The 23,416-nt window shown below is 34.8% G+C and overlaps 3 protein-coding genes and 1 long non-coding RNA gene across 4 annotated transcripts; 2 read left to right on the top strand and 2 right to left on the bottom strand.

Moving 5' to 3' along the window:
- Positions 1 to 2,768: 2,768 nt before the first annotated feature.
- On the top strand, positions 2,769 to 3,382 carry LOC148266176 (uncharacterized). The gene is made up of 2 exons (XR_015818229.1): positions 2,769 to 2,925; positions 3,002 to 3,382. It is a non-coding gene; the product is annotated as an uncharacterized LOC148266176 (long non-coding RNA).
- Positions 3,383 to 4,769: 1,387 nt separating this feature from the next.
- LOC110814405 (transcription factor bHLH94-like) lies at positions 4,770 to 6,997 on the top strand. Its single transcript, XM_088217124.1, has 3 exons — positions 4,770 to 5,793; positions 6,067 to 6,501; positions 6,701 to 6,997. Exons 1-3 carry the CDS (start codon positions 5,365 to 5,367, stop codon positions 6,797 to 6,799), a joined length of 963 nt encoding a protein of 320 aa, XP_088073250.1. The 5' UTR covers positions 4,770 to 5,364; the 3' UTR covers positions 6,800 to 6,997.
- A 2,324-nt stretch (positions 6,998 to 9,321) lies between these two features.
- LOC110814458 (uncharacterized) lies at positions 9,322 to 11,108 on the bottom strand. The gene has a single exon (XM_022041937.2). It carries the CDS (start codon positions 10,757 to 10,759, stop codon positions 9,599 to 9,601), a length of 1,161 nt encoding a protein of 386 aa, XP_021897629.2. The 5' UTR covers positions 10,760 to 11,108; the 3' UTR covers positions 9,322 to 9,598.
- Positions 11,109 to 16,023: 4,915 nt separating this feature from the next.
- Positions 16,024 to 22,403, bottom strand: LOC148266175 (ATP-dependent RNA helicase DEAH11, chloroplastic-like). The gene is made up of 3 exons (XM_088217123.1): positions 21,840 to 22,403; positions 18,119 to 21,251; positions 16,024 to 17,426 (listed from the first exon to the last, which is right to left on the bottom strand). Exons 2-3 carry the CDS (start codon positions 21,015 to 21,017, stop codon positions 16,213 to 16,215), a joined length of 4,113 nt encoding a protein of 1,370 aa, XP_088073249.1. The 5' UTR covers positions 21,018 to 21,251; positions 21,840 to 22,403; the 3' UTR covers positions 16,024 to 16,212.
- Between the last annotated feature and the right edge of the window lie 1,013 nt (positions 22,404 to 23,416).

Below are 23,416 nucleotides of genomic sequence, written 5' to 3'. Positions count from 1 at the left end.
CAAAAATTATATGGGTTTTTTTTTTCGATTTTTTCAAAATAAAAAATAATTTACTATTATTTATAACTATATACAATACAGAGATAAAATTTTAATATTATATATTCAAAATTTTAAATATAAAATATAATTTAATTTTTTTATTAATTACAAATGTACATTATATAAAATTTTAAATATAAAAATGTGTAAATTTAATAGTACATATAATAATTATTTATAAGTTAATTTGGGTTATATTTTATTTTTCACGTATTTTTATTACAAGATTATATTATAATTAATATATACTTGTTATCTAATTCAAAATATAAAGATTATTATATAAAAAAAAACTATACTAAATCTCATTGGTTTTCAAATGTTATATTATAATTATATACATACATATTAATAGATTGCATAATATTTTTCAAAGTTTGCTTCATAAATCATCAAAAAATGAATGGATATTTCCGGCAATAGTAGTATACAACTATATACACCTTTTTATGATCCCTATACATGAGGTCAACAACCCAATTATTGTCAAAATTATATACATATATATATATATATATATACACACACGATCGTACCAACCTACCATTTTAATTATAAAAGTATAAATTATCTTATATGATTTAGTACTATTAAATAATACAATTTTCATAAAATAATTAATAAACCAAATTTATATTTTATGCATTTTTGTTATAAATATAGTTATATTTTTTTAATTAGTTCATTAATTTCATAAACTAAAAGACAACATGAATACATATATATATATATATATATATAGCAATAAAAGAGAGTTAATTTATAAAATTCCATAATTTTATTTTTAATCACATAAAGAAATGGGTTCCAATAAAAAATTTTATGTTCGGGACTAAATTATTTTATATAGCAAGAGGTAATATTTAATAATTTTTTTGAAACATATATATAATAAAAGAATAATTAATTATATATATATTATACATTTATTTAATTACGTTTTAATTGGTCACCTGTCACGACGACACTGCCCGAAATAATCAAAAAGTGTTTACAATACTGTTGACTTCTAATCGAGTACTAAACACCAACAATTATTAAACTATAAGTTTAGAAGATTAAACAAGCTGGTGTATAACCCCATGTATACATACATACACCTATTTATAATCTATATTTATTTACAAATCAATTAATTAAGTATGCACTAATCTACTTAAATTAAATGATTAAATCACAAATCGAGATAATGAGCATAATGTATATTATATCATTTCAAACAAGTTGTAGCACGACTGATTATATTATATATAGATATTAAAGTAGTATGCTAAAGATAATTTAGAATATCACCTGTGACATTCTGGATTTAAATGAAAAATTTCATTCGTAAAGTAAATTATTATACTTACCGTCCAATTAATTAAGATAAAATCAATAAATTATTTTTTTAGAAACGATTCATAATTTCAAATATAACATTCAACTTTATATTATATTGTTAGCCAAAGTGTGCTTGTTCTCTTACTATTTTTTATCACGGTAAGTATTTATGAAATAATTTTTTTAAAATTTATCATTTTACTAAAATCGTGTTGTAAATCTGCTACAATTTTAAGTAAAAAGATAAATAAATATACATATTATATTACACCGAATTAGAACATATGTAATAATTAAAAGAGTCGAAAATCAAAAAATGAATTATTTATTAATTAAATATTTATTTTTACGTTAGATCTAATTTTTTAATCGTTACCTAAAGAAAAAAAAATTTACATGTTTCCTTTTAAAAGGAGAGAATTAGAAAAATAAATTTAAAATAAATTTAGAATTTGTGTAAATTTTTTTTATGTATTATAAATCTGTTCCACATATATATATATATATATCCTAAAAATAATATTTATTATGAATTTTATAAGCCTTCAAGGTAATATCATATAATTAATAATTTGGAATTAATCATTGGACGTGACCCCGACATGTCAGGCTAAGACTTCACCACGTGTGCAGAATTGCTAAATCCAAAATTGACCAGATGCTTTCTCCAAGCGAGTCACGACAAATTCTTTTTTATATTTAAAAAAAAAAAAAATTCTATCTCTAATATTTCATTAACTAAATTAATTACATTTTCCCACGACTAAATCTCTGCTTAACTAATTAAATTCATTACTAAACCTCTTTTTTTATATGAAATCATAAATTTAAGTAAGATTATACTTTAATATATATATATATTCTAATTTAAAATAATGTTTTTATATCAATCATTTAAAAATTAATAGGTTTGGTCGTGTACTTGACAAATAATTGAGCAATTATTTTCAATAATTTAATCGTAAAGAAAAAAATAAATTATTTACTCAGTTACTAGCACCGAAAAATATGTATAGTACGAATATATATTGTATAAGATATTATATTAAATTTTTACGTTATCATTTAAAGTTTTATTTAAAAAAATTAATTTAATTTATTATTTAATATATATTTTGACGTACACTATAGTAAATAATTTATTTTATTTAATTATATTGTATTTTTACGTAAATTATGTATTTTAATTTTTTTAATATATTATAAAGTATTTTTTTTTGAGTAAATTTATATATTTATTAATCAGATAATATATATCAATCAACCTCTAAACAATAATATATACGAATGTATTGTCTGACTTGAAGTTAATATCTCTTGTAAATTTATAACGGTGGTATCTTTATATTATATTTCAAGCACTGAAGATTTTCAATTTATGTCCCACATCGTTACCACACGGTTTAAACAAGTGAAAAAAGCGAATATAATACTCTTCAAAAGCAAAGAAAAAAGACAAAAAAAAAAAGAAGTAGAGCTTTTCCTGCCGTTTCTTGACTGTCAATATGAAATTTCTTTCAAGCAAAAGCAAGGTACTATTTCTGGAGCCCCCTGATAAAGGTATGTGTATATATACACACACACACACACAGATATATATATATATATATGTGTTTATATGTGTGTGTTTGTGCAGACAACGCCCGCAAAAAAGGAGATTCATGAATTTGCTGCTGTTTGGCTTTGCAAGAAAATGAACACCTGAGCCAGTTTGATTTAGCCCCACCATGTTTCATCACAGCAGATTCAAACATACAACAATCCATGTGAGTGTGATACTACGGGCTATATGAAATCGATATTTCGAATCGGGTTTAGATTCTCGAGATATATGAAAATTGAAAATGAAAAAAAAAACATTAATAATTAAGTAACAATAATGATGTAATTGTCGGAATGATAAGACGAAACGAAATATTTATATAAATTTATCGGCGTAATCTTTTATAATCTCTTCGTTATACGAGTTGAATATTCGAAATTTTAATATTTTTTATAATATGTTGTAATTTAAGTATATATTTCTCTTACTCTTACGGGAATTGAAGAAAATTCTCTATATATATATATGTGTGTGTATATGTATATATATAAGTATGTATGTATGTGGTCTCTTCGTTTTCCTTGTGTCCTTCTCCATCTCCTATGAATCATGAAACGTTTTGCATACAAATATGTCATACACTCTCTTTCGCACAGACGAAGATATGTCGCCATCACAATTCTCTCTTTTTCTGCGAAAGAATCTTTATAATTTCCATAGATTCACAACATACATTTATTTTATTGTCTGTCTATATACTTATATTCTACTGTATATGTATATATCATGTTCTTATGATTGAAAGTCTAAATGAGTTTGATCAGTTTTGACTAAGTCCAAAAACTAATTAGGCTGCAATATATATACATACACACACACACACACACACACACACACATATATATATATACACTATAAATTGTGGAAGTAGATCACCAGCCAAGATTATCTCAAGTATTGAAATAGAACAAGTAATATTTCACTTAAAGTTTAAATTTTGACTGTTATACTTGTAAGTATATACACAATATGAGATGTACATACGTTTGTATTTGGGGTGCATGCAAATGATCGCCTGCATATACAATAGGAGATCGATATATATATATATATATATGTGTGTGTGTGCGTGCGTATGGGGGTGCATGCAAATCACCTTGTAGAGGTCTCTTAAAAGATTAGAATTTCAACTTAACTGATAATATATATATGTATATGATAATTAGAATCTTATTTTATTTTATTTAAAAAACATATTATATATATATATACACACACGTATATATGTATATATGTAATCTTCCAATATTTTCCCACTAAATCAATTGGTTCCCAGAGCTACTAATTAATAAACCATAGTTAATTGTCTTCTATAAGAATATATATATATATAATATACGTATGTATCATCCTCATAAATTATTTAATTCATAAATGTGTGGCTTATTTTTGTTCAACCCAGAAATTATACACACACACACATATATATATATACATATTATATTATAGTTTAAGTGTAAGGTAGGAATATTTTTGAAAAAAGAGAAGAGGCTTGTTCACATGGATCCTCTCTTTTCTGGCAGACATTAACACTGACTCCCAACCTGCTTCACTGCTACTCAACTCGCTTTAGTTTACTTCCCCAACCTGCCACGTACTCTCTCGCTCCCTTAATTTTACTTGTATATACATATATATATATATATATATACATACATACATATATATCATCATCATCATCACCAAATCAAACCTACCTTTTCTCCCGACTCCCCAGAGAACAACGCCATTAATATTCTTTACACACACATATTATATATGTATACACACACACACAAACACAGAAATTAATTCATATAATTCAAACTTACATATAACATATAATAATAAACATTACTAAAACTTTTATGATTCTCTGTGAGAATGTGACTTTGATTTTAAATGACCAATCTTTCTGGAAGACTTTAATTTAATTCATGACTTGTCATTGCACGAAACACAACCAAAAGTACTACTCTACCACTCCTACCTCTCCTCTAAACAATATATTATTATCACGTACATACATACATACATACGTACATATATATATATGAAACATATTATGTATTCTCAACATTTTGGTCCTAAAATGACAAAGAAAATGAGAACTTTCTCTTTCATTATATAATTTTATATGTAATTATATGAGAAAGAGAATCACCAACCTCTGCAAATTGGTGGAGGAATAATCATATATTTTAAAACTGTTTAAGAAAAGGAGAAGACAATTACAGTACTTACGTAATCTGCTTAGTTTTCTTCCTTAATTACCCATGAGCTAATCAGCCACTACTTGTATAGCTTCTGCACGACTTATAAGCTAGCTAGACCACCTTCTTTTCTTCATACTCTACTCTTCCTCCTCCTTTTGACATTTAAGATATTGCTTGCAAGAAATCATCATCATCATCAGAATGGCACTTGAAGCAGTGGTGTTTCATCATGACCCGACGTATAGCTACGGCGGCTCGAGAGATTTATACAGCATAGCAGGCGGTTTTTGCTATCCCGGCGGTTTAGACCGTAAGGATGAGAAGCCTTTGTGCGGTGAAAATCATAATATTCTCATGAAGGAATTTCATTGGGAAGCTCCCACGTTTTCTTCCTCGCCGGAAAACAACTCCGCCGGCCGCGATGGGTTCCAGCAGCTGGGTCCGGAGGAAGTCCTGGCTTCAGCGACGCGGTGCCGGCGAAAGAGACGGCGAGCGAAGAATGTGAAGAATGAAGAACAGGTTGAGAATCAAAGGATGACTCACATTGCCGTTGAGCGTAATAGGAGAAGGCAAATGAATGAGTACCTTGCTGTTCTTCGCTCCATGATGCCTGCCTCTTTTGTTCAAAGGGTACGATAGCTTTTCCAATTTTTCTTCCTTCTCTATTCAAATTATCACCAAACCATTTATGGGTTTTATTTATAAAGTTATTTACCCAATTATACAAAACAAGTATATATAGTTATTTTTCTTTTCTTGATTTTAGTTGATGTTTTCAATCAATTCGAAAGAAAAATTTACCAATTCTAGTTAGCCACTTTATATATACACGGTAATTATAATATAATCTTTTAATAAGTACACACAAAAATATACAGTTCTGCTTAACTTTTGTACAAATAGGGGGACCAAGCATCAATAGTAGGGGGAGCAATCAACTTCGTGAAAGAGCTTGAGCAACTCCTCCAATCACTTGAAGGTCACGAGAAGATGACAGAATTCCACCAAGCTTCAGAAATCAACATTAATGGTGGCTTCTCTTCTTCTCTCTTCTCAGACTTCTTTGCTTTCCCCCAATTCTCAACATCCTCATCGAACCCCAACAAAATTAATAACAGTTCAGTCTCGTTATCAAAATCAACGGCCGAGAAACAGTTGGCCATTGCCGACGTTGAAGTTACGATGGTGGAGACTCATGTCAACCTCAAAATATTGTCAAGAAGACAACCAAAACAGCTACTGAAGATGATAGCTAGATTGCCTTCTTTAGGCCTCACCATTCTTCACCTTAATCTCACCGCCTCTCAACACATGGTCCTCTACTCTTTTAGTGTCAAGGTAATTAACGATCAGAATGTTCTTATATTAATCTCGTTCCAAGATAATCAAAACATCGAACTTAACCTCGCTCCATAATGATTAATTATCACTAAATTGACTAAATTAAGCATATACAGTACCAGATTGTTGATAATCAAGAAACAAAAAAATCCAAAATTTTCTGAATAACTTTGAGTTTGGTTAATTTTGGAGACAGGTTGAAGACGATTGTCAGCTGGGTTCAGTGAATGAGATAGCAGCTGCTGTTTATGAGATGGTGGTTAGAATCCAAGAAGAAGCTAAATTCATCAATTAGAAAATCAGTGTGGTGAATTGCAAAAAAAATATTTCCACTTGTAATTTCTTTTTTAATTCAATTTGGTCCAACTTATTAGGTTTAGAATTTTTATTTTTGTACTAATTACTAGCATTTTCTTGTACTACCAAAAACTTGTCTTCAGTGAATATGAACTAGTTTGTTTGCCTGTCGAAATTAGTTAGTCTCTTCGATTTCGTTCAAATTTTTTGTTAATATACAGAAATTTGTTCTAGTGTTAGTCGAGAATTCATGACAAAAATTCAAGAATCATGTAGAATTTTTCCCTTTTGTGCGATAATTGTAGACGTTCCTAATATCATGCAACATAATCCAAATAAAATATTATAACCCGCCAACATAATTTTCATTCGGAGAAGATTTATAAACGATTTATTAACAAATGTGATAAGAATCTCGTCGAATATGATATTTCGGAGTTGTATTTTAAAAGTTTATGATAATTTTTTAAGAAAAGTAAAAAGATTTTTTTTGGGAAAGTAATTAATCTTTTATACATTCAATATTATTAGAAAAAAAAATTAATTATTTTTTGAAAGGTAATGAAAGTTTTTCTTAAAATTTTGAAGAAATTAAAGGATGGAAAAGAAAATTTTTGTGATGATGCAAGTTTTCAGAAGCTTTGAAAGGTGGGCCTTTGGGGGACAGAGTAGGCCCAAAAGTCATGACAAATAGCATTGGTTGACCCTTGTTTCCTATTCAGTCACTGTACAATTCAGCTTCTATACAAATTAAGCTGGCATGTAAGTTAATTAATGGAAGCGTAAGAGATTAGGAAAGGAAAAAGTTGAAGACTTTTTTTTTTTTTTTTTTTTTTTTAATGTAATTCTACTTTTCAGGGCTATAGAGATAGTGGGTCTATGTAGGTAATGATAAATAACTATTTTCTGTGTACATATATATGTTTATATATATATATATATACATACATACTTGGTATATTTGGGAAATCAAAAAGTCCAACATCTTTTTTTCTCTAACATCTCCATGTTCTTGTTTACTTATTTAGTGATGATGATAGGCAGACAGATTCATTTCTGGCTAAAAGACTTTCCCATTGTTATATATATATATATATATATATAGTTTACTATTTGTTATTTTGTTTCTTCTCTATTGTACTACATATCTCAAAGAATCCCTCGTTCGTACTACTCAATAACAATAGAATTACATAATCTAAAGTATCATAATAGTAAACATAATGAACAAAATATAATCCAACATTACAAATATATAAATCTAGCAATTTAATAAAATTGTTCGAACTAAGAAATTACTATACGATATCATTTTTATTATATTATTTTAATAAAATTTATGTTAATTTTAATTAAAACAAATGTAATTAATCATAAAACTTAGGAATTAAAAACCTAATTAACTAAATTATGAATTAAAAAAAAAAAAACTTATCGAGCGACCATAATATAGGAATGGATAAGCAAGAGGTATCATTAAAATTTGAAAGATACCTAATTTTACAGTCATGGGAAGAATCATGATGTTGTCAGTGTTGAAAAATCCCTACCAAAAGTTGAGTATTCAATTTGGATAATTATATATATATATATATATATATATATATAGCTTGGCCTTAAAACAGTGGACGCATTGTTTATATATACGAACATATATATATATATATATATATATATATGGGGTTTGTAAAAAGGGCCAATATATGGACTGAAAAGCGAGGTATGCATCAAGTAGAGATACACATAAAGTTTGATCGTTAAGACAATGGATGCACTGTTTATATATATATACGAACATATAGATATCTATATACATATATGTGGAGAGTTTATATTAAAAAAAGGGTTGAAGATATGGACTGAAAAGCGAAGTATATCAAGTAGAGATTCGATGTTCACGTACAAGTAAGTTTGAAAGGAAGCATGCAGAGTAGAAAGCAAAGCTATAAAGTCGAAAAGAAAAGCTATAAAGCTCCTTCCTTATGAGTACACAAGGAGCTGCTGCCATGAATATATATATTTGACAGCCTTCGAAGATCATCTAGCTTTTCAAACTTTTAATTATAATACTCTCCATATATATATATATATACATATACACGTTTGTATCACATATATCAAATTCCATATATATATGTGTGTGGGTGTGTCAAAACAAAGACAAGTTTAAGTTGGGAGTTGGGCTTGAGTCCAGGTATTAGTCAAGGAAAGCATTGAATGTTCAGTCAGCATCCAAATGGGCCCAGATGTGAACGTAGCCCATTCAATCAAATAAGACATAACTCGCAGATTAATGAGAATCGTTGACTTTTCAGTCAAAATATTAATATCATATATTATATTATTAAAATAATAAATTAATTATGTTAATTCACATTTTTTATTAAAAAAATTTATCCAAAATTATACGGTACATAAAGCATCATTAATTTCTAAAATTAAAATTTTAATATTATATAATGTGTATACATGATATTATATAGTATTTTAAAAAAAAAAAAAAACTAAAAAAAATTCAGATTTCGAAGAGAAAAAAGATCTGAACTGGTAAACATTATCTAATCAAATGATTTGTTTTCTGCAACAAAACATTAAAATTGGTTGATTCTCAAGTTTTACCAGATTAGAAAACCAGCTCAAATATTCCAAACTCTTTCTTCTTCTCTGTACATATGCTATCTCCCCCTTTAAGACTCCAACTGGCTGATTCACAGTACTCTATATATGTATATATATATGTTTATATATGCAACGGGTTTCTTGATTTGGGATTTTACAGCGTCTGGAACTTGGCCTCTCAAAGGGGTAGAATTAAATCTTGGTTGCTGGTTCTTCTTGCCGACGCGAACGATAAGGATCTCTTCATCGGAATAGGTCCCTTCTGCAACCTCGCTGAAGAACTCTTCATGAATTTCGATAAGCTTGAACTTCCACTCCCGCTTCGCTTTCCCACAATCTTCAATTTCGCCATTTCAGAGTCAAAGCTTCCAGGTTGTAATTTTTTATCAGCCAAAATTCCACTCACAGCATTGTAAATCACCGAAGCAGAAGATGAATCCATGGAAATCGATCTCCTAATCGGCTGCAATTCTTCTGCAGTTAACTGATTGTTTCCTAAATCGCTTAAAATTCGGCCTTCAGAATCGTAGTTCCTCAAACTGATCTTCGTTAAATCTTCCGATGTACTTCCAGATCTGTCTTCACTGGTCTCGCCTCCTTCAACTCCATGACTCTCCTCCTCCTCTATCGCTGCTGAGTTCGACTCGTTCGAGTCGACCTCTGTTTGAGGAGAACCTTGAGCAACAATGGCGTCAGAGACTATTGGAGCTCGACACAGTGGACAGTTCTTGTGTGATCTTAACCAAGTATCAATACAGGGAATGTGAAACGCGTGATCGCATTTGGGCAAGAGCCTGAGACTTTCATCTTCTTCAAACTCACTCAAGCAAACAGAGCAGTCAGTTCCTTCAATCAACACATCAGATTTCTTAAACTTGAAGACGGCAATCGAGTCAATCACCGACTGTTGTAACCCAACCGTGTTGATGTACCAAATCGGATGGTCGACCCTCGGGCCGTGATCTTCGTCCAGAAAATCCTGTGTGCCAAAAATTATCGGCTGTCGCCGGCGCGATCTGTTTCTTCTCCGATAGTAAGACCTAAAAACCGCACACACGATGGCAAAGAGGAAAAAACAAGCGATTAAAGAAGCCACGACGATCAGGGTAGTTGAGATAAAATGATGTTTGCTAAAGATCTCTATGCCGGAATCAAACTCCGGTGGAGGAGGAGCCGCCGGAGGCGGTGGCGGTAACAGAGAAAAGTTTGTCTTGGAACACGTTTTCTCCTTCTCGCAAACTCCATATCGCTTCGATTCCTCGTCGCAACAGACGATGAGAAAGCGAAAATCTGTTTGTCCGAGAAATGGTAACAGTAGTTTTCTATGGAAAATCGGCATTGAAGAAGAGAAAAAGTAGAAACAGGGGAGGAAGATCAAGTGATCATCAAGCCATGAACAGATGTAATGAAGGGTTTGATTAATATTACTTTACAGCATAGAGAAAGTGGCTTGAAAGATTGAAGACGAAGATACTCTGATGAGGTCTTCGACTGTGGGTATCTGAATTTTTTTTTTTCCTACAAAATGTCATAATGAAGACGGTGGATCAGAGACATCTCGCTTTCTGTAGAAGACGAAGACCTGTGTGCATTTACTCGGCAGCTTCCTTTTCTCCTTTTCTACAGAAGTCAAACGCGGAAACGTCACCGTTCCGTCAGCGGCTCGAGACAAAGAAAGCTACGCTGTATACCTAAAATGATTGCTCTTCTTGCAGCTTTGGAAGCTTATTAATACACCTGAATTCTTTTATTTTTACTTAGAGAGAGGAGAACATTATTGGGCATTCAATAACTTTCTCGGGCTTGGGCTTAACTGAGAGTTTTCTCACTATTGGGTTTGGGCCCTTTTTGAGTCTTTAATAAATTGTTTGGGCTTTGGCTTGACAAAGAGTTTTTTAATGTTGGGCTTGGACAATATAAGGTGCTTTTTTAAATTTTGGGTCTTTAAGAACTGTCTTGGGCTTGGGCCTTACTGAAAGAATTCCCTCAATGTTGGGAAGAGGTGGGTGATAGAAAATTGTTCGATCTAGATCTTGTGGAGGAGACTACAGCCAAAATAGTTAAGATCGGGAAAAACATCCAGACGGCTCAGAGTAGGCAGAAGAGTTATGCGGACAATTGAATGAGGGATTTGGAATTTGAGGAAGGTGATCAAGTGTTCCTCAAGGTCACTCATTTCAAGGAAATCAGTAGATTTGGTAAGAGAGGGAAACTAAATCCCCGATTTATCGGACAATTTGAGATCTTAGACAGAATTGGTACCGTCGCCTACATACTAGCACTACCTCAAGAACTATCTAGAGTCTATAATATATTTCATGTGTCGTTGCTACGCAAGTACAACTCAAACCCCTATCACATCTTGGCCCACGAGCCCCTTTCACTCAAGGAGGATTTGTTCTATGAAGGGGTACAATTGGACATTGTAGACCGAAATAGCAGAGTACTCCGTAACTAAAAAATTCTATTCATTAAGGCTCTATAACAGAATCACACATAGAGAAAGGCCATATGGGAGGTAAAATCAAACTTCAGAGCCCAGTATCCCTAACTGTTTGATTGAGTGAGAGGGACACAAATTTGAGAGACCAAATTTCTTTTAAGGGGGGAGAGAGTTGTAATAGCCGGATCCAAAATTTGGTTCGGAACTAATTTTAACATTTTAAATATATAAAAAAATTTATTTTTAAATTAATTTATTTTAATTTTTGTTGAATTTATGAAAAAAAAGATTATAGATGAAATTGAAAACAATTTTAGAAAAAAAAGTAAAAATTTGGATTCGGTGGATGTTTTTGAAAGAAAAATCAGAAATTGGGGGTCATAGTGCAAATAAAAAAAAATTTATTACGTAGGACCGCCCAATCAACAACCCCGACGAATAGGAGTACGCCGCATGACAAGACATGTTGATGTTAGTGCCACGTGAGATGCCACGCAAGTGATCTGCCCGAAATCGATCTTGCAATCGTGGACGGTCTGGATTTGTTCTCCCTTTAAACGTGATCAGACGATCGAGATCAAATCACAATGAACGGTCCATATTTATTTCCTCCTTAAACACGATCGGACAGTCGAGATTAAATGCGATGAACGATCCAGATTTGTTTTCTCCTTAGACGCGATCGAATGGTCGAGATCAAATGCGATGAATGACTCAGATTAACGCGAGATGGGTATAAATATTTCGCATCACACTGAACCCAAAACCTAGCTGTTAACCTCCCGCCAGAGAAGAAGAACCAATCGCTGGAGAAGGGAGTCGACCACCACCGCACCGAAGCCACCTCCAACCGCCAAAAAAGAAGAAAAATTCTCCTGCCCACTTGGAATTTGATTCTGAGCACCCATGTGGTCATATCGGAGTCAAACGAATGACGGGTGAGCCAGAAACCACGGGTAAAGCCCAATGGAGCCACCGTGGGAAAAACCTGCAACCTTCTCTAATGAGCCTCTTCCCCTTTCATGTTTCGTATAAATTTTTCATTGTTGTATTCATTGTTCTATTTTCTATAAGTTAATCAAAAAAAAAAATTCCAGCCGCAAATATGAGCCGACAGAGCCGCCGCACCCAAAAAACTCAACTATTGGTAGGTTTTCATTTTCTGATTTTTTTTTATCAACCGAGATCCTTTAATGTGTTTTTTTCGCATAAATATGTATAAAAGCTGTCGAAACCAGCCAAAAAAAGCCAAAAACGACCAGATTGAGGCAAACTTCCACTAAGGGCGGTGGTGTCGGTGCCGAAGCATGGCGGCACTGTCGTGCTGGAACTTCGAAATTGGCTATAAAGATTTTTAACATCGATTTTGAGTTTTTTGGGGGGTATTTTTAGATATGTGAAACGTGTTTTAATCTTCGCAGGAAAATTCAAAAAATTCAGGAATCGCCAGTAGGCGCAGTAGAAAATTCGGTGTTTCAGAGACCGATTCGAATAAGGATCCATCACTCTTCTCTCCGTTATAACAAATTGAGATTTAATAATTAGTAATTATGTATTTTTATAAAAAATTAGAGAACCTTAAAAATAATTACAGGTCACTAGTAGAGTCGGAACCGATTAGTTCATGTTCGTTTCGATTTCCTATTTATTTTTTTGTATTACGTATATTTGGTTACTATTATACTATGCGTAACTCAATTGATGATTTTTAGGGTCTTTTTGGTTATTTGGTTATTTGTTTCCCTTGTATTATGTGCCGGTATTTCAATCATTAATTATTTAGTTGTGTTAAACTATATTGTTGTCTAAATAAACTGTGAGTATAAAATGAGATATGGTTATTACGCGGTTGATTGTTATACTAATAAAAATTTGTATGGGAAAGACTTACTAAGTACCCGAGAAAGGGTGGACGGGTTTGGTACATAGAGAACCCTACCGTGAACGTTACCTCAGTCGGACGGAGCTGGGAAGTCAGTTTGAGAGATATGGTTCACTTTCATATCGGACGGGGTATCGAGGTGGTGGAATATTTGGCGCTCATTACCGGACGGAGTATGGGGACGACCGGTTAATTGTTTAATTGGATATTAGCTTCACGAGTAGGAGGACATCCCTCTGGACCCCCAAGGGTACTGGTAAGTGGTAAAAATATAAAATGATTGTTTATTGTTATCTTCTATGTGATAAATAGATAATGCATGGATATGAGTTTTAATAAGTTATTATTAGAGAAGACTTGTTACACAAATATATAATAAATGGTTTTCTTTATAGTAAATGAATTTACATTAAATTAAGGGCTCTATTGTTTATTTTTCTGATTTTTTACCAATTTTTAATTTTTTGTATTTGTGATTAGTGTGATATTCTTATTAGGTTAGTGTAGCTCACCCATTCATTAATTATTTCATATCAAAAGAACCAATATCCAGATCCCGATCAACAAGGGAGTTGTAAATAGTTCACCCCACGAACTTCCTTTAAAAGCTAGTAAAGGTTGTCCTGTGATTGATTAGTTATTTGCATTTCGTTTATTTTTTTGATTTTGGTTTGTTTTTTAGAAGAGACATTCTTATATCCCTATTGGGCATTTTAAAATATTGTATAAAAAATGTAAACTCTAACTCTATTATTTTATTTTCCTATTTCATTTATAACTTTATTGTCATTTAAGTTTTAGACCTTTACATTTATGATATCATTAGTGAGAAGTTGTTGGAAATCATCCGATATTTAAGCATGTGAATGGAGACCCAGATATAAAGAGAAGTCAGCATTCACCAACAAGTTAGCGAATTTGTTCTTTTCGCGATAAATATGCTGAATTTAAACCTATCAATCATGTAGTAACAAATACTTGATCGCACAGACTCTAAAACACACTTTTAATTAGTAAAACGCGTATACAAACTGAGCTTCAGATTATTATTTATGGCAATGAATATCTTTTTATTACATAATTAGATTTATAGTCTAACACTAAGCTTATTTTAACGCAAGCTTTTTTAATGATATTACTTGAAAGCCCAAAAGAACTAAAACCAAAATCGCCTTTAATCTGAAAGCCAAGACCTGACGTAAAAATAGACTAAAACGGCGCCGTACCCATCATATGTTGTCTTTGTCGGCTAGCTTATAAAAACTGAAGAATTTTGATCCAATCAAGGGAAGTTTGGAGTGCAAGCTTTGATTTTAGCTCCGATTAGGAATCTAAACGACTACAATATTTATAGTTGAACGTCCATGGTTGTCTGTTCTTGCAAGAAACGAATCTCTTCTATTTAAAGAAGACGATAAGGGCTCTCTACACTGCTTATTAAACGTTTTCTTTAATACCTTCCCCGTTTCTTGCGGCACCATTTCTCTGTTCTTTTTTTTTTCTCTCTCTCCTTTTCTTGGCTACCAAACACCCTCGTTACCCATCTCTCAAAACTTGATCGAAATCCCAGACTACATCATCCATGGCGGGATGGGCATCCAAGAAACCAAGGTTGATGTCGAACGAGATTAAAGATGCTAACTCTCTGCTTTCTCAGAAATCCAGCTTCGAGTTCATGCATAACTGCGATCTTCCTCCGCCGTCGAAGATCTTCTCGTGGTCGGAGAAGACGGTGGTTATGTCGTCCATGAACAGGATTTGCAGCATCGAGGGACGCGAAGATGAAGGGTACGAGGTTGATGTATGCAAGGAGGGGAGGAATGAGAAGTTGGAGGTTTTGAAGGCATTGAGATTGTCGCAGACGCGTGCGAGGGAGGCGGAGAGGAAGGTGGAGAGATTGGGGAAGGAGAGGGATTGTATGTCCAAGGCTTTGTTGGAGGAGTCTTTGAGGTCGTTGGCATATCGGCAATGGGTTAAGTCGTTGGAGATTCAGGTGCGCGTGTTGCAGAAAAAGTGGGAGAGATGGGAGGAGAAGCATTCTTGTTATGGGTGCTGTGAGAAATCAATGGAGGGAGAAGATGGTGGAGGAGGAGGGGTAGGTTGGTTTGTGGCTTTAGCACTTTGTTTGGGAATAGCATTTGGTTGTAGATACATTTTTTGAATTTCTAACCATGAACAAAAAACCAAGATACAATTTTTATCCCATTTCTTTTTTCATTCTCAATGACAATACATCGACTTTTCTTTATGGAGTATTGACTGAGTGGAAAAATTGAAGTGGTGGAAAATTGCATCTATAGATGAGCAGGATAAATATGTACAGAAGCAAGCATTCATTCATTATGTTTAGCCTCGAGCGATTTGCAAGGCTGCACATATTGAATATCTATCTACATTTGGTCAATATATACAAGGACTAACCTAAACCTGTAAATGTTTAGTGATGTCAATGGCAGTTAAAAAAGCTTCATTGGATGCTCATGTGTACAGACCTCAGATGATCATAGCAGTCATTACTGTTAGCAAAGAACTCCAAACAGACCCAGCAAATGTGTTTCCCGCACTTGCATTCCACATGATTGCAACCTTCCACCTTCTCAATTGTATATCCGCAGATTGGGCAAGCCTTCACATTTTCCTTCCCTCTGCACCACTCCTTAAGTGATGAATCTGGGTCCTCCTTGAATTCTCGGTATCTCTCACACGAAATGTATGAATGATATTCCAAATGGCATCTAGTGCATGTCTCCACATGACATGCTCCGCAGACAAATGGCTCCCCAGCTGTCCCAGAGTCTGCAACTCGATATACAGAGGGACAATCCGGGGATGGGCAAAATCTGTAGGCACCCCCACTGGCTGCAACAAATGACCCCAGAGAAGCTCTAAAGAGCTCCTCTAATTTCTCACTTGATAATAAAGACCTCAAGTCTGTCAGTAAAAAAGGAGCCTTGCAATCCTCCTTGGTACAGCATATTGGAAAGCTATCCAAGTTTTTTATCGCGGACTCGCACTGTTCTACCAAGCATAACCGACAAAATAAATGTAAGCAGACCTCCAGATTGTAGCCATCCTCAACTGCACACAAGCAAATGGGACAGGTTACTTCATCACTGTGCTTCTCCGATGAACCAACACTCATCCGTGCTACCTCATAAATGATCTCTTCAACTTTCTGCTTCAATTCTCTGCCACCATGAACAGAAATTATATGGTAGCGAACATTAAGAGTGAGCTCAGCTCCCGGTACCTTATCTTTGAGCCCCTGTAGATCGGGCCCAAATTGATTCACTATTTCCTTCATCAAGTTCGGGGGCAAGCCAAGACCTCTCAGATGGACTTCAAGTTGCTTGCTTTCATGGTGTGCGAGAAGGGACTGAACCAATCTCTCTTCAGCCCTGTCAACATTCCCCGAGGTACCGAAGATCCGTACATTTAGGCAATGCCTATCCAAGAGTATAAAGGTTCCTGTATCTTTCTGTATTGACCGCTTTAGATTGATACCATCTCTAGAGAGCAAATGCTGCAAAACATTTGGAGTGAGGCAGGCATGGTCTACTTTCCTCCCTACCATTAGTTCTTCAAGAGGTTTTCTCAACTCTGCAATAGTTTTTGTAGCGTTGGTAGATATTCTCACCTGATAGAAGCCGTTGCTGTTTCTGTCTAGATAACATTCTGTACCTGCAAATAACATATTTTAAAGGTTGAGTCCTAAATAATCTTGGAAATATATGCTCAAGTAATTCCATATAGGGCAAAAAGAAACTCTGCATTTTAAAATAGTTGACTAAGATAGGCATAAATCATGAGCCTTATTCTTCAAGAGATTGCTTGACCAGTTGCTACCTCCATCTCTAAAACCATCAAGAGCATCTCTCCGCAGAAAAGCAGATCAAGTCACAAGTGCACCGTGTGGATTATGTACTCATCTATGCATTTCTCCAACAATGATAATACAACAGAGAGATATTTACAGTTATAACTATCTATCTTTATCTTTTAAGGTACCTACACGCTAAAAACATACATAGCAAGCTAAAAAAGGCTTTGTGTGCCTTGTGTTATAAACCATGTAAAGAAACTGCATATTTGACAATGCCAGCAATTATAAAATAAAATTATGAAGATACTAGAAGGGCTTTGGTGTTGCTTGCAATTATAAGTCCTACCAGAAAAGCTCTTGATGATTTAGGTTCTACTGAGGTTGGGAAAACTAAAAAGGAACACAAGTGGAATAAATTTCCTCAAAGGAAAGGCAAAAGAGAGGGACAGAGAGTACAGGCACAAGTGATACAATAACTTCCTTTGCATGTATAAATAAACTATAAAAGATGAATAAGATTAAAAGAAATACTAAATCACGCTACACATACCCCTTAAATGTTTGAACCTTGCAACTAAGGAATCCAGCTGATTCTTGATTACAGCATAGACAGATGCAGAGCAAGACAAGGAGCTGTGAAACAACTGCTGGCACCTTATTTTTTGCCACGAAAGACAGCCAGGCAATACTTTCCCTTCTAATTGCTGCAAAGCTTTTGCTGCCTCCAAATGTAATCTCCCATCAAAGATGACGAGTGCTCGCATAAAAGAATCCTTCGGTTCAGGTGGGAAGACCTGGACACGGCAACAGTTATTGTGGAGATTCCTTTTAGGCATGAAGGGAAATATTTCTCTCATTACGGCTTCTTCACAAGCACCACCAGGTGGATTTACCACAGTATCTCCTCTCACCAGGAAAAAATCCAAGATTCTCCGGCTTGTAGCCATCCTCAAAACATCCAAAATTTCAGCTTCAGAAAGCTGTTTATCAATTCCACCTACCACAACAGCATCTGCATGCTTTTTACTTCGATCACACCACACAAACTTTCCTCCAATCACAAGGTTAGAGAAGTCGTCAATCAGAAAATGGATGTCATTGACATCACATTTGACAACTCCAATTCCCTTGCTCTGTCTACGAGGCCAATAAACTTTTGCTTTAACAGCCGGGAATGAGAACATTTTATGATCAGCACCAAGATATGTTCGTGAAGGAATTAGTCTAAGTATAGAGCCATGAAAATCAACTTCACTAATCTCAGCAGCCTTTTTAGCAGCATGGGGAGTGAGAAATGTTACCCTGCCCCATTTTTCATTCTCGTCACTCTCTTTTCCGCTGCTCGTTGCTTTGAATGTAGAACAGATAACACCGGATGTACGTTCCTCCAGAAACATTACGAGCTCCTTATCATCAAGGGCATCAAGATTTGAATTATAAACATCAACAGTCAAAAATCTCTTTTCAAGTTCCAGATGCTTGATCACAGCCCCAGCTCCAAACAGTGCGAAAGGTGTGATTCCAGGCCCATGGTACAAACATTTCTCCATGCATTCATTACGCAACAATCTCTGTTCACGCTTCAAATCATCATTTACAGTGAAGAAAACTCTTTCCATGTCTTCCGAGGATGCAAATAGTTGAATTTCATTCTGATCAACCTTCACTTCAATACCAATCTTCTCATCCAGACAAGCACTTCTAACCCGTGATACAAGAGAGAGCAGAGTACTGCGGGACTTCCCACAAAACCTTTTCAGTAGGGCGCTGCCAAAACCAGTAATCAATTTAAGTTGCAACTTCCTTGTTTCCATCTTTGAGTTGTCAAACATAGGAGGAGGTTCAAGAGTAGACAAAGATTCAATGTCAAAAGCAGTAACGCAGACCAAATACTTATTAGTAATTGACAGGATTTCACCAAAAACAACCCATCTTGGCTTCTGACCAAATGTCAGCAAAGAGCATGATGGATGTAGCTGAATATGCTGCCTGGTCAAAGCCACTTCATAACCAAGATCATCATATCCGGAGTACATAGCAATGTTTTCCGAAAGGGAGCAAAGTATGCTCTTTTTCAAATGAGTATCATGCTCGAGTAACTTATACGGATTCCAGACCCAGTAACTAGGAACGATAACAGAAAGTTCATTTTTGAGACAACCTTCCAACTCTTTGACTGCGTCTGCACACCTTCGCAAGGATTTGGCATTGATGCTGTTCTCCCAACACCATTTATTTCTCCTGCTGTCAGGCAGAGACTCCCATTCCTTATAGACAGAAAGCAGTGTGAAGAGATCACCATTGCAGTGACAAAATTGCACCTTAAGGCAATCAGCTTTTAGCTTATCGTCGTCATTACCAACTCTGCAGAATATATTGCTGGCATTTGCCATAACAGCAGCAAGAACAAGGCCCTCTTTCAACAAGCTAAAACGAAAGCAACTAATGATCAACTTGCCAAGCCTTGGTTCAATACCCAATTTGACTATATACTTTCCCTCTTCAGTCAATTCAAAAATACCTTTGTTCTGTGTAATAGCTCCTAACTGAACAAGATTCTGAGTGGCCATGTCAATGGCTTCAGCATTAGGTGCATCAACAAAATCAAAACCCTTTATATCTGTGATGCCCAAAGCAAGAATCCTCAGAACTGCAACCCCTAGATGAACCCTGCGAATCTCGGGTTCCTGGTTGGGAGGCATTGACTCAAAAACACATTCTGAGTAAAGTCTATAGCATCTTCCAGGTTCTGTTCTCCCAGCACGGCCAGCGCGCTGCTTAGCAGAGCTCTGACTGGTCCAGCAAACTCTAAGGACATTCATGCCAGTGAAAGGTTCAAATTTACTCTCTTTGACCATTCCAGAATCAATAACATACTTAACTCCAGGAATGGTAAGTGATGTCTCTGCAATATTTGTAGCAAAGATGACTTTTCTTTTCCCAGGGTAATCTTGAAAAACATGAAATTGCTCCTCAAAAGAAAGCTTCCCATGTAAGGGTAAGACAACTGCAGAGGGAGCTTCCAACCTTTCACATGCCCATTCTACCTCCATTTGAGAAGTCAAAAAGGCTAGAACTGTCCCTCCTTCCTCTGTTTTGTGAACCTCTGCAGCTATCCTTACAACATCGTGAACATATGAAGCAATGCTACCGCAACCGGTAGTTCCCTCGGTGGCCCTAGGGACATATTGGACATCAACTGGAAAGTTGCTCCCCATCAGATGAAAGATTTCACAGCCAAAAAAATATTCTGAAAGCTGTTTTGCATCAGCTGTAGCAGACATTATGACAAGCCGTAAATCAAGCCGACAGTTAAGCAAATTTTTAACCAATGCCAGAAGAAGGTCAGTGTTCAGGCTTCTTTCATGAGCCTCATCAATAATGGTGCACGAAATCCCGGACAAATTCCTATCTTTCATGTAGTGCTGCAGCAAACAGTTGTCCGTCATATATATTACCCCAGAACCAAACTGTTGAGAAGACAAAAATGCTGGATACGATATCACTGATTTTTCATAGCACCCATTGCTTTCTTCCCTGGCCCTACGTGCCAATGAGAAAGCAGCGATTTTTCAGGGTTGAGTGCAGATGATGGACTTATCAGCAGCTATTCCTGAATCAGCAAGGAATTGAACCAACTGCGTACTCTTGCCGGAGCCAGTCTCTCCAATCAAAACCATTGTCTGTGTTAATGATAGCCAGAGAAAAGAAAAAAGTATTACTACATAGTAGAACAAATTGAACAACTGAATGCGAAAAGACTGTCCCAAAATGAAGAAGAAGAATCAGTCACAAGATTCTAAGATGAAGAAACATTATTCATGCAAAATTCAACCTTTTTATATATATTCAATGATGACAACTTTTCTGTTTCTATTTTTCAGAGGAATAACGGAACACTTTTAGATAGCAAAAGATGAGCAAGAACATGAATGCACACAAAAAAAACAACATTATTGCACTGGTTCACAAATGCGAAAGAAAAAAGTGATGGAAGAAAACATGACAAAGATGCTATCCATAGCTAGCAAAAAAAAAACCAATTGACAACTTAATACGAGAAACTTCAGAAATAAAAATGGGGACAAGGTGCAAAACCCAAAATATAAAGAAAATATTTTAACCACCAAAAATTTCAACCAGATACATGATCATGAAATTTTTTCACTAATTTCGTACAAAAACTGAGAGCCTGACTCACCACCTATACTATGAGAAATTATTTTTACTGAAACATCTCAGTTTTTTGTCAGAAAAACACGACTAGTCACCTTTAAATTTTTTACCCCAGGACTTCCCTCTCTTGTTCCAGTATAAGTCGTTGAGTGATTCGGTTATCCATCTCACGCCGTCTCTGTTGAGGCTGATTAACTACCTGTATCTGCAGCCGTTTTCACTTATTCGAAGTCCATCGAGTTTTCTTCCTTCGCAGATGATGTCGTATGACTTATTTCCGATGAGAATGAACCGCTTCGAGTTGGAGAGAAACATTGTTCGATGAAAACAGAAATCAGGTCGGTCATTGGAGAGAATGCACCAGTATTTGATTTAAGAATTGGGTTGTTTGGGAAGAGAGAGTTGAAGAGATGGGTGTATCGAGGGGAAGATCAGTTGTTTGAGAGAGTGAAGTGAATTATCTCAAAAAAGAAAAAGAAGAGGTGAAGTGAAGAACAAGAGAACCAAAACTGGTAGAGAAAATAACATCAGCTGCTTACAAATGCTTAAGAGGAAGTCAATAATCTGTGTAATTAGCGCAGGGAAGGAAGAATTAATCTGCATGTGAACTGCTAAAATGATTTTAGGGAATATGATTGAAAATTTATTGCTTAAGAGGAGGTCAATAAATTTTCAATTATATTCACTAAAATCGTTTAGCAATTCACATACAGATTAATTCTTCCTTCCCAAATTTTTCTACATAAGATACTCCAATTTTCTAATAAGCACTTCATTAAATATTACAGAAACATAAACATCAAATGTCATCATCCCATATTCTCCTTCGACATTTTTTTAACTTCAATTGGAAGATGATGAACTCAGGTCACCATATACCAAATAAACGAAAAGCCGCTTGAAGTAGCACTCGGCCCCAACCAAGAAATATCAAGAAAATTTTGGCAGCTGTCACAACCTGGATTCAAGGGGGGGGGGGGGGGGGGGGGAAAAGGGATTTGAGAACAGAGAAAAGAAATCAGTGTTAGTTTATAAAAGGAGAACAGATGGCAGCAATGTGGTAAAGATCCTTTAAAAGAAGGAACACTTGGCTTAGATTGTACAAGGATTGGCGATGGGGCTTCAATGAGGATTAATATGGGCAATGTGGCAGAAATCAGAAAGAAATTAGGGTTAAAGGAGGCTCTCGAATGTGTTAGGGTCATTTGTGTTGGAATGGCTAGGGTTATCTCTCTTTCCCGATCGTTTTAATCATTTTTCGTTTTGTTGAGATTTTGCAGGAATTTTTTGTTATTTCCTAGTTTTGTACTTTATAAATACAATGTAAATCGTTCTTTCAACATGGTAAGTTTTTACACATAGGATCGATCAGTCAGCAACCCCGATGTACCGGAGCACGCCGCGTGACAAGATACGCTGACATCAGTATCACGCGGGATGCCACGCGGATGATATGCGTGCCTCGTGATTGAACGGTCCATGATCGATTCCGTGAGCGTGGACGGTCCGAATTTGTTTCTTCTTTAAATGCAATCGAACGGTTGAGATCAAATCACGATAAACAGTTCAGATTTATTTCCTCCTTAAAAGCGATTTGACGGTTTAGATCAAACATGATGAACGGTCCAGATTCGTTTACTCCTTATGTGTGATCAAACAGTCGAGATCAAAC

Source organism: Carica papaya, chromosome 4 (assembly GCF_054855325.1).
Source record: "Carica papaya isolate Zhongbai chromosome 4, ASM5485532v1, whole genome shotgun sequence".
In the NCBI taxonomy this organism is placed as follows: Eukaryota; Viridiplantae; Streptophyta; class Magnoliopsida; order Brassicales; family Caricaceae; genus Carica; species Carica papaya.
The sequence above is the reverse complement of the archived record's forward strand: the minus strand, read 5'-3'. Positions and strand labels throughout refer to the sequence as shown.